Raw genomic sequence first — 24,699 nt, forward strand, 5'->3', positions numbered from 1 at the left:
CGGACAGGGCTTGGATTTGGACCATTGCCAAAATATCAATAGTGGTCAAGTTACAGAATCCACCAAACTCAATCTAGATGAATGTGTGCTGCACAGTGGAACCGTTCCCAAAATGTTCAGCCAATCACAGAAACTTATTTTACATCCTGTCCAATCGGCTTTACGAATGGTGAAGAACAACGACGGAAATCACAAAGGAGTCAAAGGACTAAGGCCAGTTCATCTAGAACCCACCCAAACAGGCCCACCTCCACCACCTGACCATGAGAGGCCCAATATAAACCCACCAGAATATTCCTCAGAAGAATGGACTGTGCACTGGCCCCTGTCCATGGAGCGCAACGAGCAGCACAAAACACCACAGGTTGGCCCAGATTTAACAGAGGTCGCTGAGCAACCATCCCAACCCCAGAGCCAGGGTATAGACTGCTACATACCAGGAGAGATGGATATCTCACCATCACATGAATTGGATCACCCTCTTTCAAGCATGACGTTTGTTGATGAAGAGGCAGAGCTATTACATGATGACATCACCACACCTCCTCGAGTGTATTTGTCAATGGGTGAGTAATGAGGAAAAGGTTTCAATGAAGGCCATGCACATGGTAGTGTAAACAAAATCGGATTTGTTGGTTATAATTTCTCTTTATTCAGACTTAACATATTACTCTGAAAGTCAGGACGAGAGAGAGAAAGAGAGAGAGAGAGAGGAGGGGGGTCAGAGAAGGCACTGGAGGGAATTTGAGACATGGCTCCTTATCAGAAGAGTAACAGACATGCAAAAACTGTGTGATAAAACCAAGTTTGGGGGAACAGTCGGGTAAAGTGAGTGACACATGACACAACGCAAAAAGTCTGCACAACATGTAGACTAGAGAGAACAAACAAACTTAGACAACATGAACACAAAAGACAGCAGTGCGAGAACCTAAGAGCTAACAACAAAACGCCATATATGTGAGTATGGTACTATTTGATCATTGGATGCAAATGCTTCTCCTTTCAATTTTGTGGTGTGCTGTGACTGATTCAATGCATTTTGAAGTATGGAATGTTGTAGTTAGGCCCAGGGCTGGGGAGTAACTGATTACATGTAATCTGAAGGGGAAAACTGTAACTGTAATCAGTTACGTTACCAGCAAAAATATTGTAATCAAATTACAGATACTTTTGAAAAAAACATAATTACTTCTTGGATTACTTTTACATTCAGAAAGGATGTTTGCAGAAGAAATACATTATGATACCTTTCAGCATTTAAAAAAGGCGAAAGTTTAGGTTTGTTCCACCTGAGAGAGTCTGACCACAAGTCAGAGACCACTAAGATGACACACCAAAATGTGTTTGATGGATCCTTTTCTCTTCTTCTAATGCCTCTTAATGGGTAAGTAGGCTAATCCAAAAGTAATCAGACTACACTCTGGATAATCAAACAGTTACTTTACGGATTACAATTTTGGACAAGTAACTAGTAACGGTTTACATTTAGAAAGTAACCTAACCAACCCTGGTTAGGCCTACAGTGAATTATACAATACCAATGAAATTTTGTTTGGTTGTTGCTTTTTAGTTTACACACAACAATTATATATTTTTTATCATTCATGTATACAGACTTGCTATTAAGCATTTCATGAGAATTGTCTGTCAAGAATTTAAGTTACCAAAATGCAAATGAAAGAAATTATGAAACATGAGACATGACTAATCTCGATAAATAGGCTTCATGGATCAATATATTTTTCATGCAGATTTTTTATAGATTTTTGTCAATTACAATTTGGTCTAATCAAATACTGATTGGTTGTGCAAAATGACCAAAAATACTCAGGTGATGCCAAAAAGGTTGCCTAGGGGCAAGGTTCTGTTTGAGCATGCGCTCTGCATCCCCTCTCTCTCTCATCTTGTCGCCTTGGTAACAAAAGGGGGGGCTCTCGACTAGAGAGAGAGGGGCAGAGAGGGACGGAGGGAAAGAGGTACTCAGACAAATCACACGACCCGTTTCCTACATCTTTGCCTTTCTATGTTGGACATCCATCGTTTATTCTTGAGCATTGGGTTGAAAGACTAGTCGAAATTTTCACTAGCGCGGAACAAAACTATTTTGGAAATTGAATCTATTAACAGGAATCGGTAAGTCGCGCAACATTCAACATCACAGCAGACGAATGCGGACAGCTAGCATACCTAACGTTAGCTAGCTAACTTAGCATCATTTATCCAGCATGGATGGAGCCGGGACAATGGGTTGGTAAACATGTTTTGGGATGTAGGTAATCAGCTGTTATCGTGTAGCTTGTGAGGTTAAACATGATCGGGGTTATTGTTCAGGATATTTATGATCAAGCTAGCGAAATGTGGATTGATGTGGCTAGGCTTTAGTCAGACCGTAGAAACGGCGTTAAAACGTAAATGAACCCTCCTCAGTTTGCGGAGTACAGTGGGAAATATGGCCCTAATTGTCGCCATCAGAAATCACACAAAGATACAATGTGGACGCTCTAACATCATCATTGTAGTCTCTTTGATGGGATGACAGACCACACATTCAGCCAGGGAATTTAGATTTAAATTTGAGATATGATTTATGACAAAAAAGAGAGGTTATACCAGGTGAAATGACATAGGGGGAGCTTAGTAGAGGCCAAATATGTATTTGTGTATTATTTTGTGTAGATCTAGCTATCATTTGTGATACCACTCCAAATTTTGAGCAGGCTTTGCATAATCTGTCAGAAGCCTATTTGATGTTGTGTATGCCTGTTTAATGTGCAGACTATTTTTGTGTGTGTGTGTGTGTGTGTGTGTGTGTGTGTGTGTGTGTGTGTGTGTGAGCAAGAGAGAGACAGCAAGCGACAGAATATGGTTATTCATTGATGCTCTAAATTCAACTGACAGACTCTGCTTTTCTGACCTGTGATCTACAGTACCAGTCAAAAGTTTGAACACACCTACTCATTCCAGGGTTTTTCTTTATTTTTACTATTTTCTACACTGTAGAATAATAATGAAGACATCAAAACTATGAAATAACACATATGTAATCATGTAGTAACAAAAAAAGTGTTAAACAATAGATGATATATTTGAGATTCTTCAAAGTAACAACCCTTTGACTTGATGAAAGCTTTGCACACTCTTGGCATTCTCTCAACCAGCTTCATGAGGTAGTCACCTGGAATACATTTACATTTTTATTTGTATTTTTTTTATTTCACCTTCATTTAACCAGGTAGGCTAGTTGAGAACAAGTTCTCATTTACAACTGCGACTTTGCCAAGATAAAGCATAGCAGTGTGAACAGACAACAACACAGAGTTACACATGGAGTAAACAATAAACAAGTCAATAACACAGTAGAAAAAAAGAAAGAGTCTGTATACCTTGTGTGCAAAAGGAATGAGGAGGTAGGCGTATAATTACAATTTAGCAGATAATTAACAGGTGTGCCTTGTTAAAAGTTAATTTGTGGAATTTCTTTCCTTAATGCGTTTGAGCCAATCAGTTGTGTTGTGACAAGGTAGGGTAGTATACAGAAGATGGTAGAGGTCGACCGATTAATCAGCATGGCCGATTAATTAGGGCCGATTTCAAGTTTTCATAACAATCAGTAATCTGCATTTTTGGATGCCGATTATGACCGATTACATTGCACTCCAGGAGGAGACTGCGTGGCAGGCTGACCACCTGTTACGCGAGTGCAGCAAGGAGCCAAGGTAAGTTGCTAGCTAGCATTAAACTTATCTTATAAAAAACAATCAATCTTAACATAATCACTAGTTAACTACACATGGTTGATGATATTGCTAGTTTAACTAGCTTGTCCTGCGTTGCAAATAATCAATGCGGTGCCTGTTAATTTATCATCAAATCACAGCCTACTTCGCCAAACGTGTGATGATTTAACAAGCGCATTCGCGAAAATATCACTGTTGTTGCACCATTGTACCCAACCATAAACATCAATGCCTTTCTTAAAGTCAATACACAAGTATATTTTTTAAACCTGCATATTTAGTTAAAAGAAATTCATGTTAGCAGGCAATATTAACTAGGGAAATTGTGTCACTCCTCTTGCATTCTGTGCAAGCAGAGTCAGGGTATATGCAGTAGTTTGGGCCACCTGGCTCGTTATGAACTGTGTGAAGACCATTTCTTCCTAACAAAGACTGTAATTAATTTGCCAGAATTTTAACATAAATATGACATAACAATAAAGGTTGTGCAATGTAACAGCAATATTTAGACTTATGGATGCCACCCGTTTGATAAAATACGGAAAGGTTCCGTATTTCACTGAAAGAATAAACGTTTTGTATTCAAAATGATAGTTTCCGGAGTTGACCATATTAATGACCTTAGGCTTGTATTTCTGCGTGTTTATTATAGTTAAGTCTATGATTTGATATTTGATAGAGCAGTCTGACTGAGCGGTGGTACGCAGCAGCAGGCTCGTAAGCATTCATTCAAACAGCACTTTCCTGTGTTTGCCAGCAGCTCTTCACAATGCTTGAAGCACAGCACTGTTTATGACTTCAAGCCTATCACCTCCCAAGATTAGGCTGGCAATACTATAGTGCCTATAAGAACATCCAATAGTCAAAGGTATATGAAATACAAATGATATAGAGAGAAATCGTCCTATAATTCCTAAAATAACTACAACCTAAAACTTCTTAACGGAATATTGAAGAATCATGTTAAAAGGAACCACCAGCTTTCATATGTTCTCATGTTCTGAGCAAGGAACTTAAACGTTATCTTTTTTACATGGCACATATTGCATTTTTACTTTCTTCTCCAACACTCTGTTTTTGCATTATTTTGTTTCATTATTTATTGGAGACTAAATGTATTTTTATTTATGTATTAAGTTAAAATAAAAGTGTTTGTTCAGTATTGTTGTAATTGTCATTATTACAAATATATAGATTTTAAAAAATTGGCCGATTAATCGGTATCAGCTTTTTTTGGTCCTCCAATAATCGGTATCGGCGTTGAAAAATCATAATTGGTCGACCTCTAGAAGATAGCCCTATTTGGTAGAATACCAAGTCCATGTTATGGCAATAACAGCTCAAGTAAGCAAAGAGAAATTACAGTTTATCATTACTTTAAAACATGAAGGTCAGTCAATCCGGAAAATCTCAAAAACTTTTAAAGTTTCTTCAAGTGCAGTCGCAAAAACCATCAAGCGCTATGATTAAACGGGCTCTCATGAGGACCTTCATGGTTGAATTGCTGCAAAGAAACAACTACTAAAGGACACCAATAATAAGAAGAGACTTGTTTGGGCCAAGAAACAAGAGCAATGGACATTAGACCGGTGGAAATCTGTCCTTTAGTCTGATGAGTCCAAATTTGAGACTTTTTGTTCCATCTGCTGTGTCTTTGTGAGATGCAGAGTAGGTGAACGGATGATCTCTGCATGTGTGGTTTGCACTTAGTGGGACTATCATTGTTTTTTTTTAAGGACAATGGACAAAAATAAAGAAAAACCCTTGAATGAGTAGGTGTGTCCAAGCTTTTGACTGGTATTGTATGTCAAGGCTTATGGATGATCTCATACTCATACACAGAAGCAGCTAAATTTGTATGCCCTGTAGTGTCCTAGGCTCAAATTGCGCATGCATAGCCATATGTCTGTTTTCATCGCCATCTGTTGTACAGTAGTGCACTATTTACTGTGGTAAACCAGTCTACTACAGGTATCATTCTCTTTACAGTGCCTTCAGAAATTTGCCATACCTGTTTATTTATTCCACATTCTATTGTGTTACAGTCTAAATTCAAAATGGATTAAATATTTTTTAAATCTCACTCATCTACACACAACACCCCATATTGACAAAGTAAAAATATGTCTTTCAAAATGTTTGCAAATGTATTGAAAATTAAATAAATATCTAATTTATGTAATTATTCACACCACCGAGTGTTAGAATCACCTTTGGGAGCGATTATAGCTGTGAGTCTTTCTGGTTAAGTCCCTAAGAGCTTTGCACTCCTGGATTTCACAATATTTGCACTAGAGGCTGACCGATTAATCGGCATGGCCAATTAATTAGGGCCGATCTCATGCTTACATAACAATCGGTATGCCGATTATGGCCGATTACATTGCAATCCACGAGGAAACTGTTACGCGAGTGAAGCAAGGAGCCAAGGTAAGTTGCTAGCTAGCATTAAACTTATCTTATAAAAAACAATCAATCTTCACATAATCACTAGTTAACTACACAGGGTTGATGATATTACTAGACTAACTAGCTAGTCCTGCGTTGCATATAATCAATGCGGTGGCTTTTAATTTATCATTGAATCAAAGCCTACTTCGCCAAATGGGTGATGATTTAACAAACGCATTCGCAAATAAAGCACTGTCATTGCACCAATGTACCTAACCATAAACATCAAAGCCTTTCTTAAAATCAATACACAGAAGTATATATTTTTTAAACCTGCATATTTAGTTCAAAGAAATTAATGTTAGCAGGCAATATTAACTAGGGAAATTGTGTCACTTCTCTTGCGTTCAATGCAAGCAAAGTCAGGGTAAATGCAACAGTTTGGGCTGCCTGGCTCGTTGCGAACTAATTTGCCAGAATTGTACATAATTATGACATAACATTGAAGGTTGTGCAATGTAACAACAATATTTAGACTTAATATAATATACGGAACGGTTCCGTATTTCACTGAAATAATAAACATTTTGTTTTCGAAATGATAGTGTAACGGTCGTTGATGGTGGAAGAAGGTGAGGACCAAGGTGCAGCGTGGTATGTGTCCATATTTATTAGAATGAACACGGAAATAACAAAATAACAAAGAGAAACGACCGAAAACAGTTCTGGCTGGTACAGACACACAACAGAAAACAGAAAATAATCACCCACGAAACACAACAGAAAACAGGCTCCCTAAATATGGTTCTCAATCAGGGACAACGATTGACAGCTGCATCTGATTGAGAACCATACCAGGCCAAACACGGAAATAGCAAATCATAGAAAAACTAACATAGACAACCCACCCAACTCACGCCCTGACCGTACTAAAACAAAGACATGACAAAAGAACTAAGGTGACAGTACCCCCCCCCCCCAAAAAGATGCGGACTCCGGCCGCAAAACCTGACCCTATAGGGGGGGGGTCTGGGTGGGTGTCTGTCCACGGTGTCGGCTCTGGCGCGGGACGTGGACCCCACTCCACCATAGTACTTGTCCGTCTCTTAGCCCGCCTCCGTGGCCTCTTAAGAGCGGCGACCCTCGCCGCCGACCTCGGACTGGGGACCCAAGCTAAGGGTCCCGAATGGACGGGAGATTCCGGCAGCAGCGGACAGGCGGGAGATTACGGCAGCTCCGGAGTGAAGGGCGATTCTGGCAGCTCCTGGCTGACTGACGGCTCTGGCAGCTCAGGACAGACGGGCGACTCTGGCAGCTCAGGACAGACGGGTGACTCTGGCAGCTCAGGACAGACAGGCGACTCTGGCAGCTCAGGACAGACGGGCGACTCTGGCAGCTCAGGACAGACGGGCGACTCTGGCAGCTCAGGACAGACGGACGACTCTGGCAGCACTGAGCAGGAGGAAGACTCTGACAGCGCTGAGCAGGTGGGAGCACCTGTAGGAAGGAGACGGAGAGACAGCCTGGTGCGGTGGGCTGCCACCGGAGGGCTGGTGCGTGGAGGTGGCACCGGATAGACCGGACCTTGATGGCACACTGGAGCTCTCGAGCACCGAGCCTGCCCAACCTTACCTGGTTGAATGCTCCCCGTAGCCAGGCCAGTGCGGCAAGGTGAAATAGCCCGCACTGGGCTGTGCTGGCGAACCGGGGACACCATGCGTAAGGCTGGTGCCATGTACCCCGGCCCGAGGAGACGCACTGGAGACCAGATGCGCTGAGCCTGCTTCATGGCACCTGGCTTGATGCCCACTCTAGCCCGGCCGATATGAGGCGCTGCTATGTATCGCACCGGGCTATGCCTGTGCACCGGGGACACCGTGCGCCTCACGGCATAACACGGTGCCTGCCCGGTCCCTCTCTCTCCACGGTAAGCACGGGGAGTTGGCGCAGGTCTCCTACCTGACTTCGCCACACTCCCCGTGTGCCTCCCCCAATACATTTTTGGGGCTGCCTCTCGGGCTTCCAACCGCGCTGCTGTGCTGCCTCCTCATACCACCGCCTCTCGGCTTTCGCTGCCTCCAGCTCTGCCTTTGGGCGGCGATATTCTCCAGCCTGTGCCCAGGGTCCCTTGCCGTCCAAAATCTCCTCCCATGTCCAGGAGTCTTGCGCTTTCGGCCGCTGCCCGTTACCACGCTGCTTGGTCCTTTGGTGGTGGGTGATTCTGTAACGGTCGTCGATGGTGGAAGAAGTTGAGGACCAAGGTGCAGCGTGGTATGTGTCCATATTTATTATAATGAACACAGAAATAACAAAATAACAAAGAGAAACGACCGAAAACAGTTCTGGCTGGTGCAGACACAACAGAAAACAGAAAATAATCACCCACGAAACACTAACAGAAAACAGGCTCCCTAAATATGGTTCTCAATCAGGGACAACGATTGACAGCTGCATCTGATTGAGAACCATACCAGGCCAAACACAGAAATAGCAAATCATAGAACAACTAACATAGACAACCCACCCAACTCACGCCCTGACCGTACTAAAACAAAAACATAACAAAAGAACTAAGGTCAGAACGTGACAGATAGTTTCCGGATTTGACCAAATTATGACCAAAGGCCCACATTTCTGTGTTTATTATATTATAATTAAGTCTAAGATTTGATATGCGGTGGTAGGCAGCAGCAGGCTTGTAAGCATTCATTCAAACTTTACTGCGTTTGCCAGCAGCTCTTCGCAATGCTTGAAGCACAGCGCTGTTTATGACTTCAAGCCTATCAACTCCTGAGATTAGGCTGGCAATACTATAGTGCCTATAAGAACATCCAATAGTCAAAGGTATATGAAATACATATGGTATAAAGAGAAATAGTCGACACGTCATAATTCCTATAATTACAACCTAAAACTTCTTAACTGGGAATATTGAAGAACTGGGAATATTGAACCACCAGCTTTCATAGGTTCTGAGCAAGGAATTTAGACGTTAGCTTTTTACATGGCACATATTGCACTTTTACTTTCTTCTCAAACACTTGCATTATTGATTTGAAACTAAATAGATTTTATTTATGTATTTTAAGTTAAAATAAAAGTGTTCATTGTTCATTCAGTATTGTTGTAATTGTCATTATTACAAAATATATATATATATATATATATAAATCAGCCAATTAATCAGTATCAGCTTTTTTTGGTTTTCCAATCAGTATCGGTATCGGCTTTGAAAAATCATAATCGGTCGACCTCTAATTGCACATTATACTTTTTTTAAAATCTTCAAGCCATTTTCAAGTCTTGCAATAGATTTTCAAGCCGCTTTAAGTCAAAACTGCCACTCAGGAACATTTCATGTCGTAAACCAGAGTAGTGGGACAAAGGTACGGGACGGTAGGCTTAGAGTCAGCCAGGCAGAAAGGTCAAAACCGGGAAAACTAGGAAATAGGCACTATGGACAAGACAGGAGCAAGGGGAAAAACAGGAGACAAAGGGCTGTGAGACGTGTTTAATTCTGGACACATGAAAGGTAGGATGTATACGAAGGGTCCGGGGCAACAGAAGATGAACAGCAGAGGGGCTAATGATTTTGGAGATAGGAAATGGGCCGATAAACCGGGGGAAGAGATTGCAGGATTCCACCCGGAGGGGCAGATCCCAGGTGGACAGCCATACTTTCTGCCCGAGATGATACCAGGGAGCCAGGGTCCGGTGGCGATCCGCTTGTCGTCGATACCTGGAGGTGGTCTTGAGGATGGCCGACCGGCCTCTCCAAACTTCTGGGCAGAAGGTACGCCGACCTCCTTCGGCTGGGAACGATGCACCTCCCGGACCTGTTTCCCTATTCTCCAGCTGTGAGCCGTTGCCAGGCACGAGGTGGGAAGGATAGTCTCAGGCTCCGGGGTAATAGCCGTGGGGCTATAACGGCGAGACAGTGCACCTGGCTTGACATTCTTGGATCCTGGCCGATATGAAAGGGAGAAGTTGAACCGTGTGAACAGCAGGGCCCCTTTATAGCTTGCCTGGAGTTGAGGCATTTGGCGGTGCGGGGAGATACTCCAGATTTTTGTGGTCGGTCCATACGATGAACGGGTGTTCCGCTCCTTCCAGCCAGTGCTTCCATTCCTCCAACGCTATCTTCACTGCGAGAAGCTCACTATTTCCCACATCATAGTTTTTTTCCGTGTGTTGAAGTGATGGGAGAATAAGGCACAGGGATGTAGCTTCAGGTCCAGGGCAGAACGCTGGGACAGGACCGCCCCCACTCCTACATCAGACACATCGGCCTCCACCACGAACTGACGGGAAGGGTCAGGATGATCCAGGATGGGAGCAGTGGTGAAGCGGTATTTGATGTCCCGGAACGCCCGGTCAGCAGCAGGGGACCATGTGAACAGAACCTTGGCAGAGGTGAGTGCTGACAGGGGGGAAACCAGGGTGCTGTAACCCTGGTGATAGACGTTGGCGAACCCCAGGAAATGTTGTAGCTGCACCCTGGACAAAGGCTGGGGCCAATCCACCACCTCCCTCACCTTCCTGGGATCCATCTGAACACTCCCAGCAGAGATGATGTACCCCAGAAAGGGGATGGTGGAGTGATGGATCTCGCATTTCTCTGCCTTAACAAACAACTGGTTTTCCAGGAGGTATTGAAGAACCTATCGGACGTGGAGCACATGTTCTTGAGGGGAGCGGGAGAAGATGAGGATGTCATCAATGTAGACAAAGATGAACTGGTTCAACATGTCGCGGAGAACATCATTTACCAGAGTGTGGAACACAGCAGGGTCGTTGGTGAGGCCAAATGGCATGACCAAATACTCGTAAGGGCCGCTGGCCGTGTTGAAGGCAGTCTTCCACTCATCCCCCTTCCGTATCAGCACCAGGTGGTAGGCGTTCTGTAGATCCAGTTTAGAAAACACGGTAGGTCCCTGGAGCGGCTCGAAGGCCGAAGAGATGAGTGGTAGCGGGTAGCGGTTCTTCACCGTTATGTCATTGAGTCCCCGGTAGTCGATGCACAGGCGCAGGCTATTGTCCCTCTTCTCGACAAAGAAGAACCCTGTGCCGGCGGGAGAGCACAAAGGACATATAAATCATGCAGTTAGGGAGTCTCCAATGTAGGTGTCCATAGGCTTGGTCTCTGGGCCCGACAGCGAGTACAGTCGTCCCCGGGGAGCAGTGGTGTTAGTGAGAAGGTCAATCCCGCAGTCATATGGTCGGTGCGGTGGAAGCGAAGTGTCCCGAGCCTTGTTGAACACCTCCCGAAGGTCCTTGTACTCCGCGGGAATGGTGGAGATGTCTGGGGTACCTTTCAAGCTCCCAGGAAGACATCCCGGGGCATGTTGCGCTGACTTCAAATCACATTTATTTATATAGCCCTTCGTACATCAGCTGATATCTCAAAGTGCTGTACAGAAACCCAGCCTAAAACCCCAAACAGCAAGCAATGCAGGTGTAGAAGCACGGTGGCTAGGAAAAACTCCCTAGAAAGGCCAAAACCTAGGAAGAAACCTAGAGAGGAACCAGGCTATGTGGAGTGGCCAGTCCTCTTCTGGCTGTGCCGGGTGGAGATTATAACAGAACATGGCCAAGATGTTCAAATGTTCATAAGTGACCAGCATGGTCGAATAATAATAAGGCAGAACAGTTGAAACTGGAGCAGCAGCACAGTCAGGTGGACTGGGGACAGCAAGGAGTCATCATGTCAGGTATTCCTGGGGCATGGTCCTAGGGCTCAGGTCCTCCGAGAGAGAGAAAGAAAGAGAGAATTAGAGAGAGCATATGTGGGATGGCCAGTCCTCTTCTGGCAGTGCCGGGTGGAGATTATAACAGAACATGGCCAAGATGTTCAAATGTTCATAAATGACCAGAACAGACTCCAGCCCATGATGGCACCAGTAGACCAGTTGATCAGGGGATTGTGTCGCTGAAGCCAGGAGAATCCCAAAACCATGGAAATCTGAGGGGACTTGATGAGCAGGATTTGAATAGTCTTGCTGTGATTCCCTGACACCTGTAGGTTGATGGGAGTGGTAATATGAGTGGCCTGGCCTATAGAGCGCCCGTCTAGCGCTCTAACGTCCATGGGAGTGGAGAGGGGCTGAGTGGGGATGTTCAGCTCGGAAGCCAGGGTAGCGTCCAAAAAGAGTTAATGAGGACCCATAGAGATTTAGACTGGTTTCCCCACAGCAGAATGACATGAAAAAGGGTGTGAGCAAGGGAGGCAGGAAAGTTCTCCATATATCCCACCAGACTACTCACTCCTACCAGTGAGCCTGTTTTTTTTTAAAGGACAAGAGGACACAAAATGACCAAGAGTCCCGCAATACAGACAAGCTGGCGATAGCCCAGCTCTACCTAATCCTTGGGTTCACTCTGCAATGAGATCGTTGGGGACCTCCGGGTGACTCGGAGGCAAGGTGGAATCCCTGGACGTGTGAGCAAAGTTGAATTTCCTCTGCCTCTGTCGTTCCAGTAGTCGTCCATTGATTCGGATGGTCAAAGCATTGAGGGAATCGAGATCTGTAGGTAACTCCCGAGCTGCAATCTCGTCCTTGACCTCCTCAGAGACACCATGCAGGAACATATCGAACAGTGCTTCCTGGTTTCAAGCACTCTCCGCTGCCAACGTGCGGAAATCCCCCGCATAGTCTGCCACACTGCGGGAGTCCTGCCGAAGCTGAATCAGCTTCTGGGCAGCTTCTCTCCCAGATAACGGGGCGTAAAAAACCTTCATATCCTCCCACAAACCCCTCTAGACTAACGCATAGGGCCGGCTGCTGTTCCCATACAGCAGTAACCCAGATGAGAGCCCTCCCGGACATCAGCGTGATGAGATCCAAGGGGAAGGAGGAGGGCTGAAGCTCGAAAGCGAGGGCACACTGAGCTAGAAATGCCCAACAGGTACTCGGCTCTCCATTGAAGCATTCCGGGGCTCCCATGGTAGGCTGCCTCCCAGACAACCTGCGGAATTGCTCCAGCAAAATGTCTGATGCCCAGTCATGGCATTCAGCCAGCAGTTTGAGGAACTGCTTCGTTCAGCCATGAAGCAGTTCCTCATGCCTCCCAATGGTGGCCCCTTGGGAGGAGATGGTGTCGCAGGCAGAAAACTAGGAAACATGCACTATAGACAGGACAAGAGCAAGGGTAAAAACGCTGGTAGGTCTGAATGAACAAAACAAACTGGCAACAGACAAATAGAGAACTTAGGTATAAATACACAGGGGATAATGGGGAAGACGGGCGACACCTGGAGGGGGTTGGAGACAATCATAAAGACAGGTGAAACAGATCAGGGTGTGACAGATGACAAGCATACCGATAACATGATGCAGCCACCATCTTGCTTATTGAAGGATGAGGACCAAGGTGCCCCGTGGTGAGCGTACATCTTACTTAATTTAAGAAATGACGCCGACAAAACAATGAACAATACAAAACAACATGTGGATCTTAAGGCTATGTGCCATCAAACAAAGTCAACTTCCCACAAACACAGGTGGGAAAAAGGGTACCTAAGTATGGTTCCCAATCAGCTGTCCCTGAGAACCATACCGGCCAAAACATAGAAATAGAAAATCATAGAAACACAAAACATAGAAGGCCCACCCCAACTCACGCCCTGACCAAAACAAAATAGAGACTGGCGACCGTCGTCGCTGGAGGCTCCGGACTAGTGACCGTCGTCGCTGGAGGCTCCGGACTGGCGACCGTCGTCGCTGGGGGCTCCGGACTGGAGGGCAGCTCTGGAGGGACCGGGCTGGAGGCCGTCTCTGGAGGCTCCGGGCTGGAGGCCGTCTCTGGAGGCTCCATGCTGGGCGCAGGCACAGGACTCACCAGGCTGGGGAGACATACAGGACATCTGGTTCTGGGAGCAGGCACAGGACTCACCAGGCTGGGGAAACATACAGGAGGCCTCTTCCTTGGCCGAGGCACCGGATACACTGGGCCGTGGAGGCGCACTGGCGGTCTCGAGCGCAGACCTGGCTCCACCCGTTCTGGCTGGATGCCTGCTTCCACCTGGCACATGCGGGATGCTGGCACCGAGCACACCGGCCTGTGAATGCTCAGCCTCGACACAGTGCGCATCACCCCATAGCACGGGGCCTGCCCAGTCACATGCTCGCCACAGTGAGCACGGGGAGTTGGCTCAGGTCTCCAACCTGACTCAGCCACACTCCCCGTGTGCCCCCCAAACATTTTTTTGGGGGGGATGCCTTCTCGGGCTTCCATGCCAGCCGTGCTTCCTGATAATGTTGCCTCTCCGCCTTAGCTGCCTCCAGTTCCTCCCGTGGACGGCGATACTCCCCAGCCTGCCTCCAGGGTCCCTTACCATTCAGGATCTCCTCCCATGTCCAGGAGTCCTCTTTACAACGCTGCTTGGTCCTTTGGAGGTGGGAATTTCTGTCACGGCTGTTGATGGATGAGGACCAAGGTGCAGCGTGGTGAGCTTACATCTTACTTTATTTAAGAAATGATGCCGACAAAACAATAAACAATACAAAACAAACTGTGAAGCTTAAGGCTATGTGCCATCAAACAATGTCAACTTCCCACAAACACAGGTGGGAAAAAGGGTACCTAAGTATGGTTCCCAATCAGAGACAACGATAGACAGCTGTGCCTGATTGAGAACCATAACCGACCAAAACATTGAAATAAAAAATCATAGAAACACAAAACATAGAATGCCCACCCCAACTCACCAAAATAGAGACATACAAAGGATCTCTAAGGTCAGGGCGTGACAGCTTAAAAATATGAAGAGTGGAACTCAGTGATGTGTTGTGTTGGATTTGCCCCAAACATAATGCTTTGTATTCAGGAAATAAAGTGAATTTATTTTCACTATCATTTAGGTTAGTATTGTGGAGTAACTACAATGTTGTTGATCCATCCTCAGTTTTCTCATATCACAGCTAGAGGTCGACCGATTATGATTTTTCAACGCCGATACCGATTATTGGAGGACAAAAAAAAGCCGATACCGATTAATCAGCCAATTTGTATTTATTTATTTGTAATAATGACAATTACAACAATACTGAATGTACACTTATTTTAACTTAATATAATACATCAATAAAAGTCAATTTAGCCTCAAATAAATAATGAAACATGTTCAATTTGGTTTAAAAAATGCAAAAACAAAGTGTTGGAGAAGTAAAAGTGCAATATGTGTCATGTGAAAAAGCTAATGTTTGAGTTCCTTGCTCAGAACATGAGAACATATGAAAGTTGGTAGTTCCTTTTAACATGAGACTTCAATATTCCAAGGTAAGAGGTTTTAGGTTGTAGTTATTGTAGGAATTATAGGACTATTTCTCTCTATACCATTTGTATTTCATATACATTTGCCTATTGGATGTTCTTATAGGCACTATAGTATTGCCAGTGTAACAGTATAGCTTCCGTTCGTCTCCTCGCCCCTCCTTGGGCTCGAACCGGGAACACATCGACAACAGCCACACTCGAAGCAGCGTTACCCATCGCTCCACAAAAGTCGGTCCTTGCAGAGCAAGGGGAATAACTACTCCAAGTCTCAGAGCGAGTGACTTTTGAAATGCTATTAGCGCTCAGCCCGCTAACTAGCTAGCCATTTCACATCAGTTACACCAGCCATTAGGCTGATAGGCTTGAAGTCATAAACAGCGCTGTGCTTGCAAAGAGCTGCTGGCAAACGCACAAAGTGCTGTTTGAATGAATGCTTACGAGCCTGCTGCTGCCTACCATCATCGCTCAGTCAGACTGCTCTATCAAATCATAGACTTAGTTATAACACACAGAAATACGAGCCTTTGGTCATTAATATGGTCGAATCCGGAAACTATCATTTCGAAAACAAAACGTTTATTATTTTAGTGAAATACGGAACCGTTTGGTATTTTATCTAACGGGTGGCATCCCTAAGTCTAAATATTCTTGTTACATTGCACAACCTTCAATGTTATGTCATAATTACGTAAAAGTCTGGCAAATTAGTTCGCAATGAGCCAGGCTGCCCAAACTGTTGCATATACCCTGACTCTACGTGCAATGAACGCAAGAGAAGTGACACAATTTCACCTGGTTAATATTGCCTGCTAACCTGAATTTATTTAGCTAAATATGCAGGTTTAAAAATATATACTTCTGTGTATTAATTTTAAGAAAGGCATTGGTGTTTATGGTTAGGTACAGTCGTCCAACAGTCGTCCAACCACAGTGTGACAGACAAATCTGTCGTTCTGCCCCTGAACAAGGCAGTTAACCCACCGTTCCTAGGGCGTCATTGAAAATAAGAATGTGTTCTTAACTGACTTACCTAGTTAAATAAAGGTATAAAAAAAAGAATCTGCAAAATCGACGCCCAAAAATACCGATATCTGATTATTATGAAAACTTGAAATCGGCCCTAATTAATTGGCCATTCCGATTAATTGGTCGACCTCTAATCACAGCGATTAAACTCTGTAACTGTTTTAAAGTCACCATTGGCCTCATGGTGATATTCCTGAGAGGTTTCCTTCCTTTCCGGCAACTGAGTTAGAAAGAATGCCTGTGTCTTTGCTGTGCCTGGGTGTATTAATTCACCATCACTGCCTGACTGAGGCACCTTACAGATAATTATATGTGTAGAGTACAGAGATGAGGTAGTCATTCAAAATGAATGTTAAACACTATTATTGCAGACAGAGTGAGTCCATGCAACTTATTATATGACTAGTTAAGTATATTTTTACTACAGAACTTATTTAAGCATGCCGCAACAAAGGGGTTGATTACTTATTGACTCAAGACATTTCAGCTTTTCATTTTTAATAAATGTATAAACATGTCTAAAAACATAATTCCACTTTGACATAATGGGATATTAGGTGTAGGCCAGTGACACAACATCTCAATTGAATCCCTTTAAATTCAGGCTGTAACACAATGATATGTGGAAAAAGTCAAGGGGTATGAATAATTTCTGAAGGTACTGTACAGTATATAGCCCAATGAAATAGGCCTAATAAAAGCATATTTTACCCTCCAGACATGTCAGAGTCCATTGTTCCCCCTGAAGTGAGACCCAAACCTGCTGTCCCTGCCAAGCCCCCTCATGTGGCAGCACCATCCCCCACAGCACCCCATGGACCATCAGGGCTAGGTGGCGGGGTCGGGGTTGATCGAGTTCCAGGGTTGGGACACTCTGGCAGTGGATCCACGTTGCTGGGATACATTGGGATTGACACCATCATCGAGCAGATGAGGAAGAAGACCATGAAGGCTGGTTTCGACTTCAATATTATGATAGTGGGTAAGTAAAGAAGGACAGCCTCTTCTGTTTGTGTCTGGTATGACTGATAAATGTAGTGTCTTTCAGAAGAGTACGTGAACCCATGGTGTGCTAGCAAACACAGAGACATGAAACATGAAATTAAGTCATGCCTCTCCCTTGTTCTGTCTCTCTTCCTCAACAACATCATGCCTCACACCATGCTCTCCCTCCACTAACTCTCTCTCTCTCTCTCTCTCTCAGGTCACAGCGGGCTGGGGAAGTCAACGCTGGTGAACACGCTGTTCAAGTCCCAGGTCAGCAGGTGGAGCTCAGGATGGGGCGGCGAGCATAAGATCCCCAAGACAGTGGAGATCAAGGCTGTGTCCCACGGTGAGAGAGACATTTCCTCTAAGCTCTATGTGTGTGTGTGTGAGCAAGAGAGAGAGGGATAGAGTGTGTGTGTAAGCAAGAGAGAGGGATAGAGTGTGTGCGTGGGAGTGTTTGTGTGTGAGTATGTATGTATCTTCTACTATTGATATTTGTCTTAGACTGGCACAGCTGGCACGTGCAGCCCACATGGCATTCCAGACAGATACAGAGGCAGACTGTCTGGCCAAAAACACTGTACTGCTAGCTTTATTTCTGCATCGTTGCACATTTGTCATCCTCACTGACATCAAAGAAAAATCCCCATCTACGAGCCAAGGACAAAACGTACATATAATTTATTGACTGGTTGCGTGTTTAACTTTTTGTCACCTGATTTTGGCAAAAGTACTTATGTTATGTTGTATTGAATGTGTTAATTGAATGTTGCAGTGATCGAGGAGGGCGGAGTGAAGATGAAGTTGACAGTTATCGACACACCGGGTTTTGGTGATCAGATCAACAATGAAAACTGGTGAGCATGTGGGAAGAATGTTCATTATTGTGCGCTTACACACAGTCTATGTTTTGTTTGGGGTCACTACATTTTTCAATTAGTTAAGCACAATGGCATGCGTAGGATTTAGATTCAACCGTGCATATGATTCAGATAGGAATAGAACTGCCAAACTATAAAATATTTTTTACATACTTGTACATTCTCCTTATCCTGACCGTACCCAACTACCCACCCCGGCTATAACGATTTTGTGTGTATTTATACTGTATATTCCTAACACCCACCTTGTTCCATCCATCTGCAGCTGGGATCCCATCTCCAAGTACATCAACGAGCAATATGAGAAGTTCCTGAAGGAAGAGGTCAATATTGCCCGAAAGAAGCGAATCCCTGACACCAGAGTTCACTGCTGCCTCTACTTTATCTCCCCAACTGGACACTCGTGAGTTAAAAATAAATCATGTGATTCAGAAATAGAAATGTCCTAATTTAAAACATACTCAAATGTATGCACGAGTTACAGCCACTTCCTGGTATCTCTCATTGACATCTGATTGGCGTTTACGCGTGCACTCATGCGTGGAAGCTCACGCACACACGCAGACTTTCTCTCAGCTCTCTCTCTCATTTCTAATGAGTTTACTTCCAGCTGTACTGACATTTCATTTGAGATCTAAACACATTCTTGAGCTCCATCACAACACAACCAGGCAACATGGTTCGCTCCAACAGATGAAGCCAACTCATCTGAACTGTGAAATTGCTCTTTACATAAACAGTTAGTCTTCTGTGTGCCATGTTCTTTTTCTTGCGTTGATCATTGCGACTAACGGGATGTTTTCTGTTAACGGGATGTTTTCTGTGCTGTCACCTACACCCAAGGACCTCGATCAGGGACAGAACTGTTGTTCAATGAGCCTGAATCTGTCCTAAAGTCAGGAGACAGACATAGAACTGTTCTGAAAAGACGGGGTTTTGCCAGCCCTGCTGTAAAGATTGCTAATTGTTTCTATCCCAGCTGACAAGGAAATGTCTCTCTTTGTCTCTTTCTCTCTCTCAGTCTTCGACAGCTAGACATTGAGTTTATGAAACACCTAAGTCGTGTGGTGAACATCATCCCTGTCATTGCCAAGTCTGACACCATGACCCTTGACGAGAAGAATGAGTTCAAACACAGGGTGAGGGATGAGAGACCTTGACCCTTGACCTCGATGAACCCTAATACTATACATGGCTGTTGACTTCTATGGCATCAAAGGAGACAACAGCCATGTATCAGAGAGACCTTTATGGATGATACTGTTTATGTGTAACTACAGTCTAGATCAGGGGTCTTCAACCAGGAACCCCAGCCAAGGCAAACCAGCAACCCAGGGACCCCCATCATAGCAAAACAATATATATCATCAGGTGAATGATAATGGCAAGAAGTAATCAACATTTTAAAATGAATAGATTTGGTTGATAGTTTTTCATTATTTTGACATCCCCACATTATAATTGGAAGAGTGTAAAACAGGGGTCTCCAATTGTGAGCTACCAGTAGCTCACAGCCCACCAATGAGTAGCTCGCCAAACAATTCTGAAAGTACAATATATATATATATATACATACAGTGGGGTCTGAAATTATTTATACCCTTGTTAAAGATTAGCAAAAATTTGAAAGTAATACTTTTTTTCTCAAAAAGTCAAAATGATTGACTCCCCTGTTTTCAGTACTTTTTAATTCCTCACCTTGTGAGGGTAATGGCACTGAGCCTTTTTCTAAAATGTTTTATAAGTTGGAGAACACATTGGAAGGGATCTTAAACCATTCCTCTATATAGAATACTCCCGAATCCTTGATTTCCTTTGTCTGCGCTTATGGACTGCCCTCTTCAATTCAAACCACAGGTTTTGAATGGGTTTCAAGTCCGGAGACTGAGGTTGCCATTGCAAAATTATGATTTTGTGGCCAATGAACCATTTCTTTGTGGATTTTGATGTTTTTGGCAAAAATATCCTGGAACTGGGTAAAGTTAATGATGCTGTTGACCTTAACAAGGGCCCCAGGACCAGTGGAAGCAAAATAGCCCCATACATCAAAGATCTTCCACCATATTTTACAGTGGGTATGGGGTTCTTTTCTGCTTATGCATTATTTTTTAGACACCAAATCCAGCACTGGTGTGCGTGGCTAAAGAGCACTATTTTCATGTCATCTGTCTTAAGCACCAGTTCCAATCCAAGTACCAATGCCAGTGAGTAAACTCCAGGCGTTTAGATTTGTTGGGTGACATGAAAATAGAGCTCTTAGGAGCTCTTTGGTATCTATATTTTCGCGGAACCCCAGCTGTACTAGGGGCCGCGGACCCCAGGTTGAATATCCCTGGTCTAGATTGAAGTCATGGTAGAACTTGTTATGGATAACCAAGTCATGAGGGAACACATTATTCTAGTGCACATTAGGATATGTAACCTCTGCCTCCTCTTCATCTCTTAGGTGAGGAAGGAGCTGGAGACGCATGGGATTGAGTACTACCCGCAGAATGAGTTTGATGATGATATGGAGGATAAGAATGAAAATGACAAAATTAGGGTAAGGGCCTCTGTTCCATTTTTTTTTAAATCCATGACCTTACATCCTACTGTAAAGGACTCAATCACTTCAATTGATTATGTCTCTCTAATACTCGTCCTCTCAAGTGGAATAATGTGAACACAAGATAAATCTGTACCTCTCCCTCTTTTTCTCCCATGCCTCAATGGTATGAGCATGCAAAATAGCGATTGCCAAAATGGTTAGGCAATTCAAATATTGAAATTAATTTCATATGAATATCAGACTATTTCTCTTATTCTACCTTTCTGGTTCTTTGTCATTTTAGCTCTCTTTTTGACACCCCTCCTCAGAAGAAGAATAACTGCTGACTCTGTCTATTGCACGGGATTCGTACATTTCTTATGTTTTCCTCGTCCAATTGAACCCTGTTTAAACGAGTCTGTTCACAGGAGGCCATGCCCTTTGCAGTGGTGGGCAGCGACAAGGAGTTCCAAGTGAACGGCAAACGGGTTCTGGGGAGGAAGACAGCCTGGGGTGTGGTAGAAGGTAGGTTTATTTATAACCTCAATATAATTAATTAGGTCCTATATTAATGCCAAGTGTATTATGTTGACCTTTCTCCTCAGAGAGGCAGAGGGAATGGATTTATGGAGGTTGTTATACTGTAGTTGGGCCCAGGCTTAGACATGTGAAGCAAATGTGATTCAGATTTTTTTTATGCCAAATGGGTTCTTTCTTGTATTTTGTTGCAGTTGAAAATCCCAATCACTGCGAATTTGCTCTGCTACGAGATTTCCTCATCAGGTAAAGCAATCAATCGTACATTGATCTATCTTTTACTAATGCTTTATAGCTTTCCTATTCTTACAATACAATTACAGATGAGTCTCTTATGGCTTTGAAGTTGACTTTAGTGACCAAATCCAACTGTATGTAGCTATCAGCAAATGCCCGCCCTCCACTCTCCCTCCCAGGTCTCACCTCCAGGACCTGAAGGAAGTCACCCACAACATCCACTATGAAACCTACCGTGCCAGGAGACTCAACGACAACGGAGGTCTGCACCCCATCTCGGCCAACAACACTCAAGAGAGCAACCTTTAAATTTAGGACTAGGGATTAAGGAAAGAGAGAGATAAACAGAGAGATCAAAAGATATTGATAGACAATTCTATGTTGTGATATGAGCATCACTGCATGCTTTGGAGAACATTATAGATGTGGAATTCATTGTCAAAATATCATGTTAGGAGAGCTTTCATTCCAAAACACGTCCTACGTCTCCCTTTCCTCCGCCCATCGTCCTAAACCACCCACACTCACATCCCAGTTACACCTGGGATTAACCTTTGATCCTGCAATCCAAAACAAGGCCAACCCCAGTGTTTCCCCCGAATGCATTTTGCAACGGCGCAATAAATAGTGGCTGCCACTGCAAATGTATTTTGTTATTTTTGTTATAATGTAGATGTGTAGATGTATGCCCCAGGAAGAACCCATCCGCCGCCCCCCCGCAGGAAGACCCCATCTGCCACCCCCAGCTACATCTGCAACCCAATGCATTTTGGGATTGAAGGGAATGAATCAAATGAAGTACTTCAAATTCGATGGAATTCCCTTTATTCATAAAAAATGTATTTCCTTTTTCCGCTCACCTTGTGCTCTACTCATCCTTGCCCTGTAAGTATACAGTATGTTATGTAGCTGCCACCATAAGAATAGATTTTGAGCTGAAATACTTTATGATGGGGCTGGTAAATGAGCACCTCAACTTCCACGAAAGCAATGTAACGTATATATAAATTGACAAAGGGCTTTATTTATTTACAATATAGCTATTTTGTCACTTTTGCACAAAATATAGAAATCACAGTCTGAAATTCACAGTATTTGCCATTCACAACTTTTGTGGGCTTTTTTGAAAGCTCTGATGTCAAAGTGACGTGCCAATTCCCTTTAATGCTTTAATGCCGGCTTTCCTTCTCTCTGCCACACGAGGGCAGCGCTTCCCTGCGCATACTCACCCTGTGACCGGAAATGGTTTACTCATAGACTTAGATAGATGTCTCTTTTTAGTCCGGTATCTATCTCTATAGTTTACTTCCCTCCCTCCTATTCACTCCCTCCACTTCATCTGGTGACCCATGCCTAGTACATGTTTACAACAAGTCCTCCATTACCAGAGTAATCCTTCCAAACCGATCAGTTATGACATGGTAATGTTTACCAAGGTTTCTTATGGAAATCACCCTTCGATAGAGCACAGGTATTCCAGAAGTAGCCTACAAGCAATTAAGTTTCACTATATTTATCAAACAATTCACTTTTGACCTAAACTGTATCCTGAAAGGGGTTTCCCTGCTAAATATTTATACAATCATACAGCGTGTGTGTGTTTGTATGTGTGTGTGTGAGTGAGAAGTGACTCAATTTGGTGTCTTAACGTTTGGAAATGTGTAGTTGTATATCATTAGTGTGGTATTAGTGAAGATGTTTTTTCAAGGAACAATTTAAATAATACAAAAAAACTATTCTCACTCTTGTTTCTATACAATGTTTTTATGTGTGCATGTCAGGAAACGTCTCTCCTAGTCCTTCTGTCATTTTCATTTAAGGATATCCCCAGCTCGCATATCAATGCACAGTCATTTCAATACATTAACCATTTTTGAACGTGGTGTGTACATCAACCAACCGCGAATAACAATGCATCACTAAAACTCCAGTAACTCAAATCATTCCACATCTCTTAAAAACAGCAGTGAAACCTTTGGCTGTGAATTTCCTGTTATCGTTTAATTTAAAACCCATTTTTCTTCAAAGTTGTTCTGATATGCTGAGATGTCATTTCAGTATGGCATTCATTATTTATATATTCATGTATTATTTATAGTAATTTATTGTTTATTTAATAAAAAATAATTTTGCCATCTCTTGAGTAGTGTATTGACTCATTTTCTTATCTTAATTAATTCTTTATTATCTCTGTATTGCCTCTACTTGACAATAGTTCACATTTGGAAATACCGTACATTTTGTATTTACATACAGAGAGGGAAGGGTGCCCTACTGGTCCTCCTGTTTCAATACAATTTCAATGTCTGAATCACAAATGGGTACATTTCCCCCTCCCAGGAACTATGGAGACAATTATGCTTGTAAATTAATCAGTGGTGTAGAGTACTGAAGTAAAACTACTTTAAAGTACTTCTTAAGTATTTTTAGGGGGTATCTGTACTTTACTATTTATATTTTTTACAACTTTTACTTTTACTCTACTACATTCCTAAAGAAAATAATGTACTTTTTACTCCATTCAGTGCATTCGGAAAGTACTTTTTTCACATTTTGTTACTTTACAGCCTTATTCTAAAATGTATTATATTTGGGGGTTTTCCCTCAAATGTACACACAATAGCCCATAATGACAAAGGAAAAACAGGTTTTCAGATTTTTTTCTAACCTATTAAAAATACAAAACTGAAATATTACATTTACATAAGTATTCAGACCCAATACTCAGTACTTTGTTGAGCACCTTTGGCAGTGATTACAGCCTTGAGTCTTGGGTAGCACACTACAAGTTTGGCACACCTGTATTTGGTGCGTTTCTCCCTTTCTCTGCAGATCCTCTCAAGCTTTGTCAGGTTGGACTGGGAGCGTTGCTGCACAGCTATTTTCAGGTCTCTCCAGAGATGTTAGATCGGGTTCAAGTCCGGGCTCTGGATGGGCTACTCAAGACTTGTCCAGAAGCTACTGCTGCATAGTCTTGTCTGTGTGCTTGGGGTCGTTGTCCTGTTGAAAGTTGAACCTTCGACCCAGTCTGAGGTTCTGAGCGCTCTGGAGCAGGTTTTCATCAAGGATCTCTGTACTTTGCTACGTTTATCTTTCC

General features: G+C 43.5%; 1 protein-coding gene across 4 annotated transcripts; it reads left to right on the top strand.

Annotated features, from left to right (window-relative positions):
* Window positions 1–106: 106 nt before the first annotated feature.
* LOC139370263 (neuronal-specific septin-3-like) lies at window positions 107–23,745 on the top strand. 4 transcript variants are annotated; one of them, XM_071109628.1, is made up of 10 exons: window positions 107–566; window positions 17,152–17,415; window positions 17,638–17,766; window positions 18,196–18,277; window positions 18,567–18,704; window positions 19,323–19,440; window positions 20,748–20,843; window positions 21,257–21,353; window positions 21,560–21,611; window positions 21,782–23,745. In XM_071109628.1, the coding sequence occupies exons 1-10, from the start codon at window positions 113–115 to the stop codon at window positions 21,909–21,911; spliced, it is 1,560 nt and encodes a 519-aa protein (XP_070965729.1). In that variant the 5' UTR covers window positions 107–112; the 3' UTR covers window positions 21,912–23,745. The 4 variants fall into 4 exon arrangements, with proteins under 4 accessions (XP_070965729.1, XP_070965731.1, XP_070965732.1 ...); XM_071109630.1 differs by lacking the exon at window positions 107–566 and adding an exon at window positions 791–960; XM_071109631.1 differs by lacking the exon at window positions 107–566 and adding an exon at window positions 1,952–2,136.
* The last annotated feature ends 954 nt before the right edge of the window (window positions 23,746–24,699 follow it).

Source organism: Oncorhynchus clarkii, chromosome 17 (genome assembly GCF_045791955.1).
Source record: "Oncorhynchus clarkii lewisi isolate Uvic-CL-2024 chromosome 17, UVic_Ocla_1.0, whole genome shotgun sequence".
NCBI lineage: Eukaryota > Metazoa > Chordata > Actinopteri > Salmoniformes > Salmonidae > Oncorhynchus > Oncorhynchus clarkii.